At 35.6% G+C, this 17,144-nt stretch overlaps 1 protein-coding gene across 1 annotated transcript in view; it reads left to right on the top strand.

The window, feature by feature from the left end:
• The window catches only part of LOC131069107 (uncharacterized), a 98,970-nt gene that overhangs the window by 12,229 nt on the left and 69,597 nt on the right, over positions 1–17,144 (top strand). The window contains exons 3-4 of the mRNA XM_059218142.1: positions 3,621–3,707; positions 4,255–4,364. Coding sequence (XP_059074125.1) covers positions 3,621–3,707; positions 4,255–4,364 — 197 coding nt within the window. The remainder of the gene's footprint in view (positions 1–3,620; positions 3,708–4,254; positions 4,365–17,144) is intronic.

Genomic DNA, 17,144 nt, shown 5'->3' on the forward strand with positions numbered 1-17,144 from the left:
TTGCATGTGCAGACCCCATTATTGTATTCACTTACTATCTGTAGTAGTATCATCTGATTGTGGGTAAGGTTTCCCACTGTGGTTTTTCCCCTTACAGGGTTTCCACATCAAAATCTCTGTGTCATGTTTTGTGGATGTTGTTTTCCTTTCTGTTTCATGCATTAAGTTGTACCGGTATTAATATAACTGTTAATCTGTTTTACCGGCACTAAGTTTTAAGTTGGAATAATTTGTTTTGGGTTGCAATTTATTGACAACTAATTCACCCCCCCCTCTTAGTTGTCCTTCCCGGTTCCTAACATCGTTTACGTGTAGGTCAAAATAATAGTAACTATGCTTCTTTGTAGTGGATTTGCTAGGGTGTTTTTAAATTTCAAACATTCATTTCTTAAGTATACCCTGATCTGAGGGAGTCTTGTTCTAGATGCTTAGACATAAAGATTCAGAGATAGAGGAAGGGAATCTTCAATAGTCCTAACTCCTAAGTAAGCTTTTGTGGGACTGAAAGCCTTTTTGAGAATGGAGGTGTGATCTGTGATGATCCAGGAAAGATGGTACACCACTAGGAGAAATCACTTCTGAAGGTTCAAGCTCATAAATGCATCCTAGGATCCAGCAGGATGAAATTGTCGGTTCTACTAGGGGAGGGGTTCAAAATCATTGGTTCTCTAAAGGGGTGGCTCCAAAACCATCAGCCTGCTGAAAGGTGTGGTTCATTTTGATGACAAAATGAGAATGTGAAGTGAACACGTAGATGTTTGCTTGAGGAGAACCCAATTCTAGTTCTAGAGTCTTCCTAGGCTTGGGGAGAACCCGCCAGTATCTATCTAAAATTTTAAGGACATAAGAGCCAGATTGGATCAATTGGAGGCATTTCATAATGAACAAGAGTAGCATGCAGGAACAAGAGTGCAGCACAAGGAAGGAGTTCTAGGCAGATTACACAACTTGTATGGCTGAAGTATGCAATGGCTCCAATTGATCAAATCTGGCGTCCTTATGTCCTTAAATAGATACTGGAGGATTCTCCCCATGTATAGAAGACTCTAGAACTAGAATTGGAAGAGCAAATATCTAATTGTTTGCTTCAAATTCTCGTTTTTGTCATTAAAATAGAATTTCACCTTTCAGCAGATTGGTGGTTTTGTAACCAGTGTTTTATGGAAGTGATGGTCTTGTAACACATGGAGTGATTTTTTCATGCTTGAAATTGTTTCAACATTCCAAGTAAGCTTGAAATATGTGCATTTGCCACTTCCAACAGTTTCCCTCATCTTGAGGTTTCTGGGATAAGATTGTGTCTCTCTATGGTTTGATTTATGTCTGTTCTTGTTCGCTATCATCCTTCCACTTTGAACGGACACTTTTAACTCTTAATGGATGAGGAACTCTTAATGGATGAGGAATTCTGCTATCACTTGAATGAAGTTCAAGTATCATTGCATGAATTCAAATTTATTTTGACTGCTAATCTAAGTTCCCATCTTAACATTATCCTAATGCACATCCTTTTATCCCAAATCAAAATTTTATCATTCAAATCAAATCTCAACCAATCTAACACACACCTCATCCAAACCAAATCTCATAATCCAAAATAAATCATCTTTCATCTGATCTAAATCAAATCCATCTTCAAAGTCAATATTTTCATGTACAGATCAGTCTTCATCATCATCATCATAATACTTATGAACGAAATTATTCTTTGAATGAGCCTTATGCTGATTGTTCCTTATTGTAATAATATTAACACAAGAATAATAATGCTAAAGGAAATCACAATGACACAACTAATTAATGAATAAACTGTATTCTAATCAAGGAATAAAGGAAGTACCAAAATACATTATAGGCTTGTGCTTGTATAAAACAAGGTAATCCAGAAAAGGTAGTAACTGACTAAGGTTCAACACCCACAATAGATGGAGCTAACTAAAGCTAGACACGCCTAACAGGTGGAGCTAACTAGTGATAGGAGTTTAAGTCAACTAGGACTAGAAAAGTGGCAATCAGATGCACAAGACATAAGCATGTAACTGATTGACTTGCTAACTAGAGAAGTGGCAATCAAGTGCATAAGATTTGGGATCATTCTGATCTATTTTGGAAAGTTTGGAGTCAAAGTTGTAAAAAATTGTCAAAGTTGCTAAAAATTGTCACTATGGCAACAAAAGTTGTCAAAGTTGCTAAAAGTTGTCAATATTGTTTTAATTGTTCAAATGTGGTTAAATGGCAGTTGGAGAAGTTGTGTAATGATGAAAAATGTATAAATATATCCTCCAACTCGAATAACAAGGTTGGAGAAGGATTGAATGGAAAAAGACTTCTTTTGCATATTTTTACCTTCTATTTCTGTGTGTAAAAGTCTGATTTTTAATTGGTATGGACTTGTAAGGACTAGAACAGGTCTGAAACTTATATAGATAGAAATATAATTTAATGTTGGATATTTTTCATTCTTACTGGTACTAAATAAAAGGTTGTTTGATTGGTCTAATAAGCCAATCTTCCTAGGAGCCCTATTTAGAAACTAGGGTTTCAAGTTTTTGAAAAAACTCCATAAGTTTTGTTTCCACCATTGGATCTTGATGAAAAATTGAGGAAACGTCTATATCTAGGTTATATTCAATCTCACCGAAGCGATTGGCTTAGTTATATTTTTTGTGAATGTTATTAATGACTGTTCTTTGCATTTCACAGTGGGATAGTCTTAAAAACCTAGTTTCACGAGGGTTTGTTGAATCAATGTTTTATTTTGGATGTTCTCAAGTTAAAACTTGTTTGAATATATCTATAAGGTATTGTAGAAGACGTGTAATGCCTGCCCTTGGATGGGTTGAAACAAGATCAATAAAAAATGCTCTTCATGGGCCTAAAGAAAAGTTTTTCATTTGAAAGTCTTACAAGAATGTACCGTTTTGGTAAGATTTGAACAGTGTTTGTTGTCATTTGATCAAACATTGACACAACTAACTGAGTGAGCTTATCCTAATTAGGTGCATGTAAAGCATTATAGTAATAAAGTAAATACAAAAATAAATAATGCTCCAACAGTAACGCTAATTGTTATTGCACTGCAAATGATTCAACTTTTATGTCTTTGAATTGAAGAAATATATAGGTCTTATTTCCTTGTCCTTTTCATTGGTCTTTTTGACCTTTTGGAATCTCGTTTAAAGGGTGCCCTCTGTTTTGTCTCATTTGGATTTTTTTAGTATATTTTTACTAGGCCAAATTGGGTAACCTTTTCCTATCATTATATCCTGTTTATTTGAGCAACTGTTTGACTTAGTGCTCGATGTGACACAACTCTCCTTGTTTATATAGCATTTGATTATAATCTCAAAAGAGGAAAGCGTTAAAGGTCTAGTTAATTTACTTTATACTTGTTAAATATCGAAAACTGGGGCTATAATAATGAATATGTGCTTACATTAGAGTCAAAGTTGATGTTCTTGGCAATTGTGGCATTAATAAATTTTTCATACCTTTTCTCTTGTTGGTTAATTTTCATTGACATTTCTTTTCCTTTCGTTAGGAGAATGTAATTTGTGAACATTTTCCTCTTATGATGTGCATCTGTTGAACTCACATTAGAAAGCTCACTTCATTTTCAGGTTTCTCCAAATCTCGAAAAAGAACCTTCATCTCTTATGTTAATAACTATTACAAAAGGTCTTCAGGTGTTGGGATATCATCTTCAGGTGTGTATGTTTTGATTCTTGTTTTATGACATTGCTATAGTGGCAATTGGACCAGACATGTGATGCATGCTATTTTTATAATCAGGGTGATTGAGTCAGCATTGTTTTTACAGATCTAACTTATAAGTAAAATTACCTTTATAAATTAATTGACAGAGTTTTGATTTGACAAGTGAAATCTTACTCAACAATATTTGCAAGATCCACTACTATTCTTTATAATATATGATGAAACCAGTGCAGTTTTACAATTCAGTGAAGGCCATGTCATTGAGCTAAATCTAACCATGCCAGTATCATAGTTCTATTATTATTTTGAAAGTAGCATTCTTATTAAAGATTGAGAGATGTTGCTAAAACTTTTGTGCTTGAATATTTGTGAGTGATGGTGAGAACAGAGACACATTAGTTCTCAAACAATAAAATCTTTGCAACTTTTGTTGAAGTTTTAATGTAAGATAATGAAAAGAATGAGCATTATTAGTTGTTCAAATTATATGAATAGAATTGAAGATGCTTAAATCAGATGTTTTTCATCTTTGAACAGGTTTATGCATTTGAAGAAGGGCCTTTGCATTCTGTTTGGGAAGAAATGGGTTGTCATGTCAGCCTTCTAGATCTTAATTCCACGAAGGGTTTTACTGTTGATTGGTCAAAGTGAGCTTCTTGCTAACTTTTTCTCTAGTCATTTTAGCTATATGAAATTATAGTGTGATATACATAGTACATACACATGTACATGCTAGTTTGGACTTGGAGTAACTAACTGCCATGATAGTGTCATATGTTCTCAAATTTTTTTACTTTATGTAGTATTTTCTAATCAATTATTGTATTCTATTTTTCTTGGAGAACTCCACATTTTTTTCCTACAATTTGGAATTATAGAAATCTGCCTACCCTATTGTAGCACTTGTTGAGTTATTAGTTTTCAAGCTTGGCACAAGATAACGATTAATCATTATATGTTATAAGTTGAGCCCTAGTCAGTGACTTAGAAATTGAGTGTGTCTATGTACCTTATCAATATGCAAGCAAGCCTAGGGGTATGGGGTTGGTAGTGTTGTATTGCCTAATTTTCAATATGTAGTACATATCATAGATGCAAAAATCTACAAAAAACTGTTTAACTCCCAATTTATCACGAGTCATTTATGGCCACGATTTAATCTCCAAAAAACTCTTGGGCAAGTTTATTGAAAAAATCGAGGTGATTTATTGGAAAAAATCGCAAAAATTTGGGCCAAAAGAGTTATTGCCGAGTAAGAGTTTTTCATCTTGGCACATATACATAATAATTATAGAAGCAATAGTTGATAGTAATCAAATATCCTAGAGAAAGCATGTGCTAATGCAAAATTCGTTTTTGTACAAACCCAAAAAATTTCCAATTCTAACTTTAAAGCATGTTTCTTCTCCTTTGTATTGAATCTCCTTTGTTATATCTGCAATTTTTTAGGTGCCACGACCATGTTGTTCCTAGTTCTATGTTTGCATCATATCCATGGATGGTAAACTAGGCATTTGTTTGCATTATAAGGTGACTATAAATAAACACTTCGACTGTTAAAACAGATTCTTGTTATCTTGGTTTTTGGCTCAAGTCTAAACAATTGAGAAAGCACACAACCATTTCAGTAGGTTTAATCAGAGATACAAGTGAGTTCTAGGAAAGCCTATACATCATTTGTTAACATCAATGGTTTCTTAGGGTCTAGAGACTATAGTTTCAAATCCATCACAACTTGTATAATATTCCCCAATTTCAATGGTGCCACAACCATTCTTTGCCCGAGTTCTATGTTTACATGATCTACATGGATGGTAAAGTATGGTTTTGTTTATGTTATAAGGTGATGAATATAAATAAACACCAACCATTTTTTTGGTTAGATGAGTACTTTTGAACTTTGGTCATATTTGGAAGTGAATTCTAGGAAACAATTCTTGTTAACACCAACAATTTCTTATGCTTCATGGATTCATCGTACGTGTCCTTGTTGGTGTACGTTTTATCATTCACTGAACATTAGAATAAAATGTCAAGGACACTCTACCCTCTCTTGAACAAAATCATTACGTGTACCAAGATTGCAAAGAAAGACCACATGGCGACTCCAAGGTTTATGTGTGAACGGGCGACTTTATGTTGGATAGTTTCCTTGGTTATGTATGCTGAAATACAAGGGAGACTTACACTCAACTAATATTGATCACAAGATGGGACTAGATGAATATAACAATAAATGTTCTCTCTATCTCTTTTTTTTTTGGATTTCAAAAAAAGTATTAATGGATAGGGTTTTAGAAGTTCTATACTACTCCTAAGAACTTGGGAGATGGTAAAGATTATGTGAAACCTATAACAATACTCTGCTTCACCACACTAAGGACCAACTAAACAAAGTAGGTGCAATCTTCTAAGGTTGTGCTTGAAATTTTTAGACTATGAATGATACCATCCAATTAACAATATTCATCCACAGTAGAAGTTAAGCATCCACGATATAAGCTCAGGCTAACTTTACACATTGAATAAACTTCATCTATTCAAAGAAAGCATGAGCAATTGTTTCACCAACCTATACTATCAAATCCTTCATTTATTTAACAACTTTGAAAGCAAATTACTCTAAATAAAACTGTTCTATGTTGAAGAAAGATATGTAACTATGCAACCATATGATAATAATAAGGCTTCAAAGCAAACTGCAAATGAACTTGTATTATCAAAATAGCTCTAAGCAACAATTTGCTAAATCTCTCCACAACACAATGAAATGAGAGAATGAGAGTTTCTGAAAACAAATGAAAGGTCGAGATCGATCTAAGATCAATGTCTGAGATTAAGACAACACAACCCTAGATAGAGTTTCCCAAAATAAAACCAGAGACAAATGCATGCTAGACAAGTGGCGGGAGGAGCTATCTTTTAGGAAGGCGCATCCTTATCCTCTTGAGTGGCAGTATGTTTGATGAATCTGGACACAATCGGGCTGACCTCCTCCATTGTGACATGTGGCAGCATATTGACCTTGAATTCCAATCCATCCAATTCATCTGGATACACAGCAAAAGCAATCTCCCACTCCAATTCTTGTCTTTGGAAGGCATCCCGGATGCACAAGAAATTTGATACCTTAGTCAAATTCTGCTTCAGGACTGGTCCAACGATGGTGAAGAAAACCTTCTGAGTTTTGAGCTTTAGACTTTCCAACTGCAATCATTTTCTCGGATGGTCTCTTTCTCAAGTACATCCGTAGCTACAAGGAAAATCTTATTCTGAATCTCTCTTATTTGTTCCTCAACTCTGATACCATCAGCCTTCACTTTTTCTAAGACTTCGCTTCGTGCAACCAATGCCCAATGCCATGTGTTAAAATCGTATGCAGCTCTTGCTGCAATTATCTTTCCATCAATCAATTCTTGTTTAGAAATGCCTTTCAACATTTTGAGGCACGAGATAATTCTGTCCTGAACATCCTGAAGGTCAGCTCATGCTTCTACCATGCTCACAATTCTAGAGAGTAAAGAGGAGGTTTGCCCGTACATTAGCATCAATCTGTCCACGAATGTGGCTGCTTCTTCTCTTTTGCTTGCCATCCATTCTTTAGTCTCTCTTGCTGTCACTTTTTCTTGTTCAAAATTTTCAATTGCTTCCTGTGAAGATTTCAAAAGTGTAGCTATTGCATTGCCTTGGTTAAATGGCTTGGTCAAGTACTGAATGTATTCCTTTAGGCGTTCAATTTCCTTCTTGTATTCTCTCTTCTTTCCTACCTCTTTGTCGAGTATCGCCTTCATGGAAGCGATTGAATTGTCCAAGTCTTCCACCTCTTGACCCTTTGTAGTTGGTCGCAAGTCAAAAGTGGTAATTTCACACTCCTGATGAGTGATATCTTCTTTTGACTTGTCCACTTTTGGTACAACAATTTGGATTGTTTGACAACCTGTTTCATATCTCTAGATTGTGGAAAACTTCTTGGCTGGCTTCTTTGTAGCAACCTTTTCTTACCTATCCAAGAAATCGGCCGTGTCATCTTCTTCCTTTACTACTTCCATAGGTACCTTTATCTTCAACCTTTCCTTCAACCAATCAGGAATTGTAGGTTGTTCAATGCCTTTCTCTTCCTAATTACTTTCTTCACATGGAATATCCTAACCTCCTCGAAGAGCGGAAATCATTCCCTCCTAAAATTCATCGCCCAAAATATCCATTTCATTATCCGATTTCAATATTTTCATATCTGTAGGAGATGATGGTTCTTCTTCCTCCTACTGGATTGACATCACATTTCCCTCATGGATTGGAGAGGGAATTTTCAATTCTGCCAATGGATCATCCTCAATAGTCAATAATCGTTCACATTCTTGGATGTTGCAAAATGGGATGGCTTTAATCTTTGCTTCTTTTGAACAGGTTGGTCAACCTTCTTTCCTTTTCTTGTCGAAAAGCCCTCAATTGCTTCCTTCCTTTTCTGAGAGTTGATACTTAATTCGCTCGACATTTTGGGATGCTTCGGCATTCGAAGAATATGACTCTATTTCACCCATCAAGTTATAAGTGAGGGTCAAGTTTCTTCGCTTTAGCACTTGGACTTGTTGATCAACCCACCAATGTGAATACTTAACTGGCCGCATCAAGGTGGTTAGATCTGCAAGCTTTGGTTTTGACCATCGTACAGGAGGAAGAGGCCTATTCTCATCAAAGCGCGACTGAACATATTCTCCATCATCCTCTAATTGATCAGGCACACGGAAAAGCTCGGTTATTCTGATCAAGCTTACTGGCAATCTAGACCATAGTCTTTTCTTGATGTCATACTCGTCTACAACATTCGCCCAAAAATCTTCCAAATCAATCCTATGTATTTTTCTCCATTCATCGACCCAATATGATTGTGTGGATCGAAATCAGCCCTGGATCGGTAAAGTGTGAATGGATACCATTGCATCTCCAATTTGGCGCTCTCAGCCGCCTGTGTTATTGGACAACACTCCAGCATATTTCCAATGAAAAATGGAAAGGAAATAGCAACCTTTTGCTTTGTTCTTTGGAAGCCTTGATATGTTTCTAATTGCCTCAGAACTTCTAGCAAGATCATTCTATTAGTGGGATAGATTGGAAGTCGATAAGGACATCCGATAAATCCCTGGACTCTTATGTATGTGAATCTTGGAAACTGGATAAACTAGGATCCATACTTGCTTATGAAACTTTTGGCTTCCTGAGTGAGCCTCTGATGGGATACTCCTTGCAATAATCTAGTGATATACGTAAAAAACACATCATTTACCCACTTGAAGTGGGCCTTCTCGGTAAGCTGCAATTGCGGATAGCAGTCGTAGGACTTAAATTCATTTTCACGATTGCCTACTATGCCTTTACAAATTAATTCGGTGTATCTATAGTTTCTTGCCTGTAGATAGACAATGTAGGAACTCATGTAAAAGGACTTCGTCCTTTCCAAATTCTTCAGTTGCTCATTCAGGTTGTCGTTGATTATCCTAGACCAATTGAACATTTTGACTCCAGAGGTGATCTCGTCGATAAAATAATACATCCATGTTTCAAATGGCTCACCTTGAGGGCTGCCCATTACTCTATACAGCAGTAAAATGATATCACCATATTCCTCCTTGAAGTCATTCGAAGCAATTTCTTTGGCACTTTCTTGAGGCTGGGCCTTGGCTTCTCTAGCCATGACTTATTGACATTTGTCATGCAGAGCTCAAGCTGGTCTTCATAGAGTCTCCTAGTTTCTTCTTTAGTTTTATAGGAAGTCCGGTTGTAATTTGTAATTTGATATAGGAAGCAGACTTCATTTGAGTTTTTCTTGAAGGTCCTCCTTTGGTTGTCATCAACCTTTGAAAGTATATTTTTGTTTGAAAATCTGCCTTTAATTCTGAAAATTCTCTCTTTAACTCAGAAAAAGCACTTTATTCTCCTGGAAATTATGTCCTTCAACTCAGAAATTTCACTTTATCTTAAAAAATTCACCTCGAAAATTCACTTTATCTTCAAAATCCTCCTTCAAAAATCTATCTTTTGAAACCTCGAGAGAGAAAAACCTTCAAACTTCAATCCTCAACTTGAGAATGAATTGGAAAGGACAAGTCAAATTGATATAGAGTTGGAGGAGTTCGATTTTTAGAAACTTCATGTTTTTTGTTTTTTTGTTTTATGTTTTTCCTTAGGTTCATCGAACTTGGACTTGTTTTATTTCTTCCAAAATAGAAACTTAATCTTCCTTTGAGCGAGTTGGCATAGAACCTTGTAGATCCTTCTCTTGAATTTGAATTTTTTTCCAAGTGTTGGATATTTCGAAAATTTCTTCGAAGTGTTGGAAAAATACAAGAATATTCAAAGAGTTGAGTTTATTTTTCCAACCTTTTCAAACTTGATCACCTTCCAATTATGGCGAATTTTCATTTTATCCATGGCAAACTTATTATTCCTCGTGTCATTTTCTCTCTTTTGGCCAATTTGACAACTTTGTCATGCCATTTAACTTCTCCCTTATGGTGGACTTCATGAATGTTGTGTCACTTCTTTTAGTTGGGCGGACTTTGCTCTTGTTTGGACATCTTCATGACGGACTTAAACTTCATCATGTCATGGGCGGACTTGGAGTGTTCTTTGCCATCTTTTCTCTAGTCATGGTGGACTTGGCCAACCCCTTGCCATTCCCTACCTTGGCGGACTTGTCTTCATGTTGGACATTGTTTTTCATACCTAGGCGGACTTCATGGGCCTTTGGACAATTTGAATTTAGCCCTTCTAACCTTGAACATTGTTAGGCCATAGTGCATGGCGGACTTGATAGCTTGTTTGCATATGATAGGGCGGACTTGGCTTATGTCTTGCCATTCATATGGGCGGACTTCATACATCCTTTGCACTTACCTTGGCGGACTTTGAGGTTCTTGTGCCATGTCAAATTCATCAAGTGTTTGGGCGGACTTTGTCATTGCCAAGCCATGCTTGAGGGTGGACTTTACCTTGGTTTGGACATTGTCTTCTTTCTAGCTGGGCAGACTTTGCTGCTGTTTGGACATTGTCTTTGTGCTAGGGCAGACTTCAAGACCTTCATGCCATCCATTCCATATGCTAGGGCGGACTTGATGATTTGTTTGACACTTAACCTTGGCGGACCTTGCACATGATCTGCCATCTTTACCTTTGGCATGGCGGACTTCAAGGTTTTTCGTGTCATGTTCTAAGTGTTTAGGGCGGACCTTGCCAGCCCCATGCCATGTTCCTTGCATCTTGTCATGGCGGACCTTAGCCCTGGCTGGTCATGTTGTCATCAAACTGTCGGGCGGACTTTATGATCTTTGTGCCAATTTTGGTTTTCTTCCATTGACACTTAACCTTGGATTTAGATCTCGGTCATAAAAATCTGTGAGCCATTCTGGAGATCATCAACAATGCTTGGTGCAAGTTTATTTTGTTGTTGGTTGATGATTTCTCAAGTAAAATATGGGTATACTTTTTGAAGAAAAAAGTCTATTGCAAGGAATATCTTTTTCAAGTTCAATGCATTGGTTGAAAATCAAAAAGTTAAGAAGATCAAGACCTTGAGGTCTGCTAATGGGGGTTAGTTCACTTCCAAGCGATTTTGAGACTGTTGTGAGAGGGTAGGCATTCAAAGACAGTTCGATGCACCTTACACCCCTCAACAAAATGAGGTGGTTGTTAAGAGAAACACAACCATCATGAAGATGAATATATGCATGATTCACAAATATGATGTGATGTGTTGCATAGATATTCAAGTGAAGCAGTGAATATGGCAGAATATCTCCTAAACAAAAGTATGTGTAATGTTCAGTAGGATGTCACAAATGTAGAATTATAACCTGGGCGCAAACCAATGGTAACACATGCTTTGTTTTTGGTTCTTGATAGCAAACCATTAAACTAGGCTCTAAGAGCTTAAGATATTTCTTTACGAGGTGCAGTGAGCAATCTATGGACTCATTAATATTCTCACTGACATACTCGTAGTTAATTGGGATGTTGATGTTAAAGAAACAAACGCTTTCTTTGATTGTAACTAACAAGCTGTAATTGAACAGTTTGGAACTAGTGTTCTAACTCCTTTGTAAGATGAAAGCTCTAGAAATTTTTATACTTATCATATTCTCAAGTGTGTTTGCCCTTGGTTGAGATCTCTCTTGCAATATTGGTATTTCAAAGATGAAGAGCTGAGTTGACTTCAATTGCGATTCCAAATGTGGTTGCTTTGGCTCAAGTCTCAAGTCACTTAACAATGGAGTTCAAAGTGGTAATATTTCACTATTTAGGATGCATAGGAAGGTAACCTTCTATTCTCTTGACCTTGGTGGGCAAGGGACCAAATTGTTGGTTTAGACAAGTATGTTCATTTTGCAGCTCTACTCTCTTGTTTGACCTTTTTAAGGTGTTTGAACCATAATTATGCAAAATTGAAAGGTAAACTGTCCCTTGCCCAATTCAAAACAAGTAAACCAATTCAGGAGAAATCTCCTTATATTATATTTATAAAATATTAGTAGACAATATAATGAAAGCCAAATATAATAAAATCATAAATTGTCAATACAATTGCTCAAATTCTAATCCATAATCCTTTTTGTGTACATTTATGTTTGGTCGTTCATAATTTATCAGTACTAATTACTGATTACTATTTACTAATTACTAATTACTAATTGCTAATTACTAATTACTGGTTGTGTACTAACTACTAATTCATGATTATTACTGATTACTAATCAGTAGTCGATTACATCATACATTAATTTAAAAATAATAAATAAACATTTATATGGTTCTCCTATGATAAAAGAATACTAACCAAAACAAAATGAATGATAATCAAAAGACTATCTGAATTCACGATAACAAAAAGGGATAAGCAGCAGTTAAGGAGGGGAGGACGTGATTTTCATTACATCCACGCCTCTTCCCAAGGGACCCTCTTATCATATTTAAGGGAAGCCCGATACCTCTCACGGGGAGGGGAGGAGGAAAAATAAGAGAGGAGGATATACGGTAACAAGAAAATAAAATCAGCCATGGAGGTTAGAGGAATATACAGCGATTGCAAGCAAGGAAATTCTTAAGGCTGCCAGCAGAGATGAATAGTAGCCAGCAGTGACAGGTAAGCACTAAACTGACTTCTGACTTAACATTAGAATGTAACAGTCAGTAATATATATATATATATAACTGATATATGTTAAAATCTTATTCGTATATCATTAAATACAACTGTTGTGTGTAATCTGAATAAAATGGATGGCATCAATATGATATTAATCTAAGAGGGAAATTATACATAATTATTTAAGCAGCATTAAAGTGACAATACTGTCAGACATAACATAGATATATCTGTACATAATCTCAGGAATACATAATACAATCAGATCCAGATTACATAAATTATGGTAATACTGTAAATTCTTAAAATAAAAAAATAACAGACTGATTATAGTGAGATAATGACAATAAGTGGTTAATACTAATGCAAAGTAACACTAACAGAAAACTTTGATGATAATCCAATACACAGCACTTTGTAATGTAATGTAAAATGGTAATCATGTCAGAAATATCTGATTATCATAATGTGATAAATTGAATAAGTATAATGAATGACTAATTGTAAATGAGGGACTCTCTCTTGAGTACGCCACTCCATAGTGGATGCCTAACAACTGCCACATGGAGCCAAGAGAGGTGACGCATCTGCTCTTGGGCTTAAGAAGAGAAGGTGGTTGTGATGAGGGTAACGGCGATAGAACACCTCGCTGGGTACGCCACTCCATGATGGATGCCTAACACCTGCCATATGGAGCCAAGGGGGATATTGCTCTTGGGCCTAGGAGGGATGGTTTCTTGGACACCCTATCCAACTAATGTACTAAAGGAATTGATTTGTAACTGACTTACAAAGTGGCTTTATGTAGTAATTTGATCTCATCTAGGAAATATAATAATTTGATTATATTTAACAATTATGATTCTAACAGTCATTAATATAGCAGATTTGATATCATTTAATATAATTCATATTTCAGTTTTAAGTATTATTTCATATATGTTCTCGAATTTTGTTGCAGGAAAATACTATACAAAGGTACGCCTACAAAATCCAATTACTTATTTATAGATTTGGCCAAGTTTAGGTAACTAATTAGGGGACATTACATAAACTTGAATAGGAGGCTGCCATTTAGGTTGAATATGATGTCCTAATGAAAGATTGTACTTGGGAGTGGCCAAATTGCCTTCAGGTAAATAGCCCATTGGATGCAAATGGCTGTATAAGGTTAAATGTAATGTTGATGGTACTTTAGCCAAGTATGAGGTTCATCTTATTGTAAAAGTCTATTCACATTAAGAATGGATTGATTATGAGGAGGTTTTGCTCCAACAAAGATGGTCACATTTCAATTGCTTCTCTCCATACCAGCTTTAGCTTGGTTAGAAGGTGTATCAAATAGATGTAAAGAATACCTTCTTGAATGTGAATTTGGTCAAGGAGGTCTATATGGTGCACCTTGAAGGATTTTAGGTACCTAGTAGTGATTATATGCTTTTTCAGATCTTAAGTCTTTGTATAGGTGTAAGTAGGCTAGGCTCTAGGAGCTTGGTACATGAAGGTTGATTACCATCTTAAAGATTTTGGATTCAAAAGAAGTCATATTGATCCAAATCCCTAAGTCAAAAGCGATGGTGATAACATTGTGATCCTTGGTGTTGATGTTGATGATATTATTTGGGTGTAGAGTTTTGGCAACATAACCATTTCATTTCATGGATTAAGTCAAGCACACTTTGAAGCTTTTGGAATAGTTTCACATAGTTGATTGTAATCTTTCCACTAGACCTATGGAGGTTGGTTGAAGTTGTCAATCTATGATGACTCATCATTAGTCAATGAGTCACTCTATAGACGATTGGTGGGCAATGCGATATATCTTACATCCACACAATCAAATCTTTGTTTTGTTGATGGCTATCTTACTTCGTTTTTAGCCCAATTAAAGCTTGTGCATTGGTAAACAACAAAACATGTTATGATATGCAGAAAGTACTTTTGACTTTGGCATATGCTTTCAAATGATAGATGACTTTAGGCTGACAAGATATACAAACTTTGATTGGGCTGATTTAGTTGATACCCAAAAATCAACTATTGGCTATATTTTCAAATTAGGCTTAGGAGTTGTTTTTGGTAGATTAAGTTGACACATTGTAGCATTATCTTCTATTGAAGCAGATTGCAAAGCTATTGTTAGTGTGTGTTGTGAAGTAGTATGGCTATGCTGAATTTTAAGTGATTTTCAACTTCTTCAGATTGTCAAGAGTTTTAACCTTGAGTTGCTTAGCCAGATTTCGAATGGTGATGGCACAACTGTGACAATAGTAGATCAATATTTGTGTGTAATGTCCCCAAATTTTAAGGTGACATTTAATTAAATTGATTTTTATCAAGCTATCAAAATATAAATAAAATATTCACACGATGACTTAATATTAATTAATTTAATTAAATAGCAATAAAATAATAAAATGTTTTTATAAGGTCACTTTATTTAATAAAGTTCTCCAGCTGGCTTGATCTTCTAGATGTTTCTTGGAGGGCTTTATAATGAGGTTCTGGGGTTGTAACAAGGGCATGCTTGATTTGATAAAACGTTTTATGATTTGTGGAGATGGAAACCTTCAAAAGTTCGGAGAAGGGTTGGATGAAAACCTAGCTCTTCTTAAGAGGTGGATTCATGACAGAGTCTACATTTGGGCCAAATTTGTTAAGTTTTCGTTTGAAGACAAATTTGTATAAATAAGAGATATTTATAGGTTGAGCTTGTATTTGCGATTGGAGATATTGGCAAATGTTAATAAAGCCATGGCTTTAATATATATTGCGGATGTCATTAAAAGGAAGCCGTTTCAGTAAGAAGGAATAATGTAAGGATTTGGGAATCAAAGATTTATACTTGTGGTGCATATATCTTCCTTAGGTCATGTTGATGTGTTCTTTAGACACCTCTAACACAGAATAAAATATCAAAGTATTTAACCCCCTCTTGAACAAAATCACCTTAGATGCTAAATATATGATCAACTAAGACGACTCCAAGGTTCCTAATGTCAGTTCTTGACGTGTGGGTAACTGAATGGCGAATTTGATTTGCTGTAAACACAAAGGAACTTACACAATTGTTCTAATGGCTTTATGAATGGAAGTAGGTTTGCCACAATTTTCAAATGACTTATGATTTTGCAAGATGAGCACTTGATCTATTTAAAGGGTTTAGAAGTTCTATTCTAATCCTATCTTAAACCTAGAATGCAAGAGATAGTGAATGAGTCAATGAAATTCAACTAGGCTTAGTTTTGTCATACAACGAACAACTCCACACAAGCTAAGTGCAATCTTCTAAGGGAATAAATTGATATTCAAATTCATACTTACAACATCAACACCATCCATTCGATCAATATCAATGTGCAAATAGGAATCAAATTTAAGCTTAGATTAAGTTCCAATTGACCACACAAGGCAAATTTACAATCAGCAAATAGCTAGTGGTATGGATAAAACGAATTTCATATAGATTCATTCAACAATTTCTTTCATTCAACTAAAAATACCTAAAGTAAATTCTAAACTAAATTTGGAGGTAAGAGAACCACACAATGCTTCAAGATCTCATAAAAATCACCAAGTTCAATGATTAAATTCAATATTGGCGGCATATAAGCGACAATTCTCAAAATCTCTCTTTTATAAATGAGAGAAGGGGTTTATATAGAGTCTCAAAATGAAATGAAGGGCCAAGATTCATTTAGAATCAAGGGCGAAGATCATGCCCTAATTAGGGTTTACATCAAAAAGTGGAATCACAAAACTCAAGGAATGAGGTCCAATGAAATGCCGCCTAGTCATCAAGCAAGCTGTCTTCTAGAAGATTCCTTCATTCCTCTCTCTAACTGCATATTCAACGAATTTGGATATAACTAAATTGAGCTCCTCCATTGTGACACTTGGCAAACCATCAAGATGCATTTCGATCATATCCAAGGCATCTGAGCAAGCAATGCAAATATTTTCCCAATCTGGTGCAAGCTTTTGCATGTTGCTGATGTGAATCATGAGGGAAACCAAATCGTTTAGCTGATTCTTCCTGATGGACTCCAACTCTTTGAAGTAAACAAACCTTATCTTTTCCTTCAACCTTCCACATCCAAAGTGTTGGAAGTATGGACATCTTTTGTCCCAATAATTCTTCAATCAATGTGAGAATCTTAAATTGTATCTCTTGGATTGATCCTTCCATCTCCACACATTCATCCTTTGCATGATCAAATATTGATTTCTTTATGGCTAGAGAACAATACCATCCATGGAAATCGTACACATTTCCCATATGAATAAC

The sequence above is a fragment of the Cryptomeria japonica genome, chromosome 1 (assembly GCF_030272615.1).
Source record: "Cryptomeria japonica chromosome 1, Sugi_1.0, whole genome shotgun sequence".
Classification (NCBI taxonomy): Eukaryota; Viridiplantae; Streptophyta; class Pinopsida; order Cupressales; family Cupressaceae; genus Cryptomeria; species Cryptomeria japonica.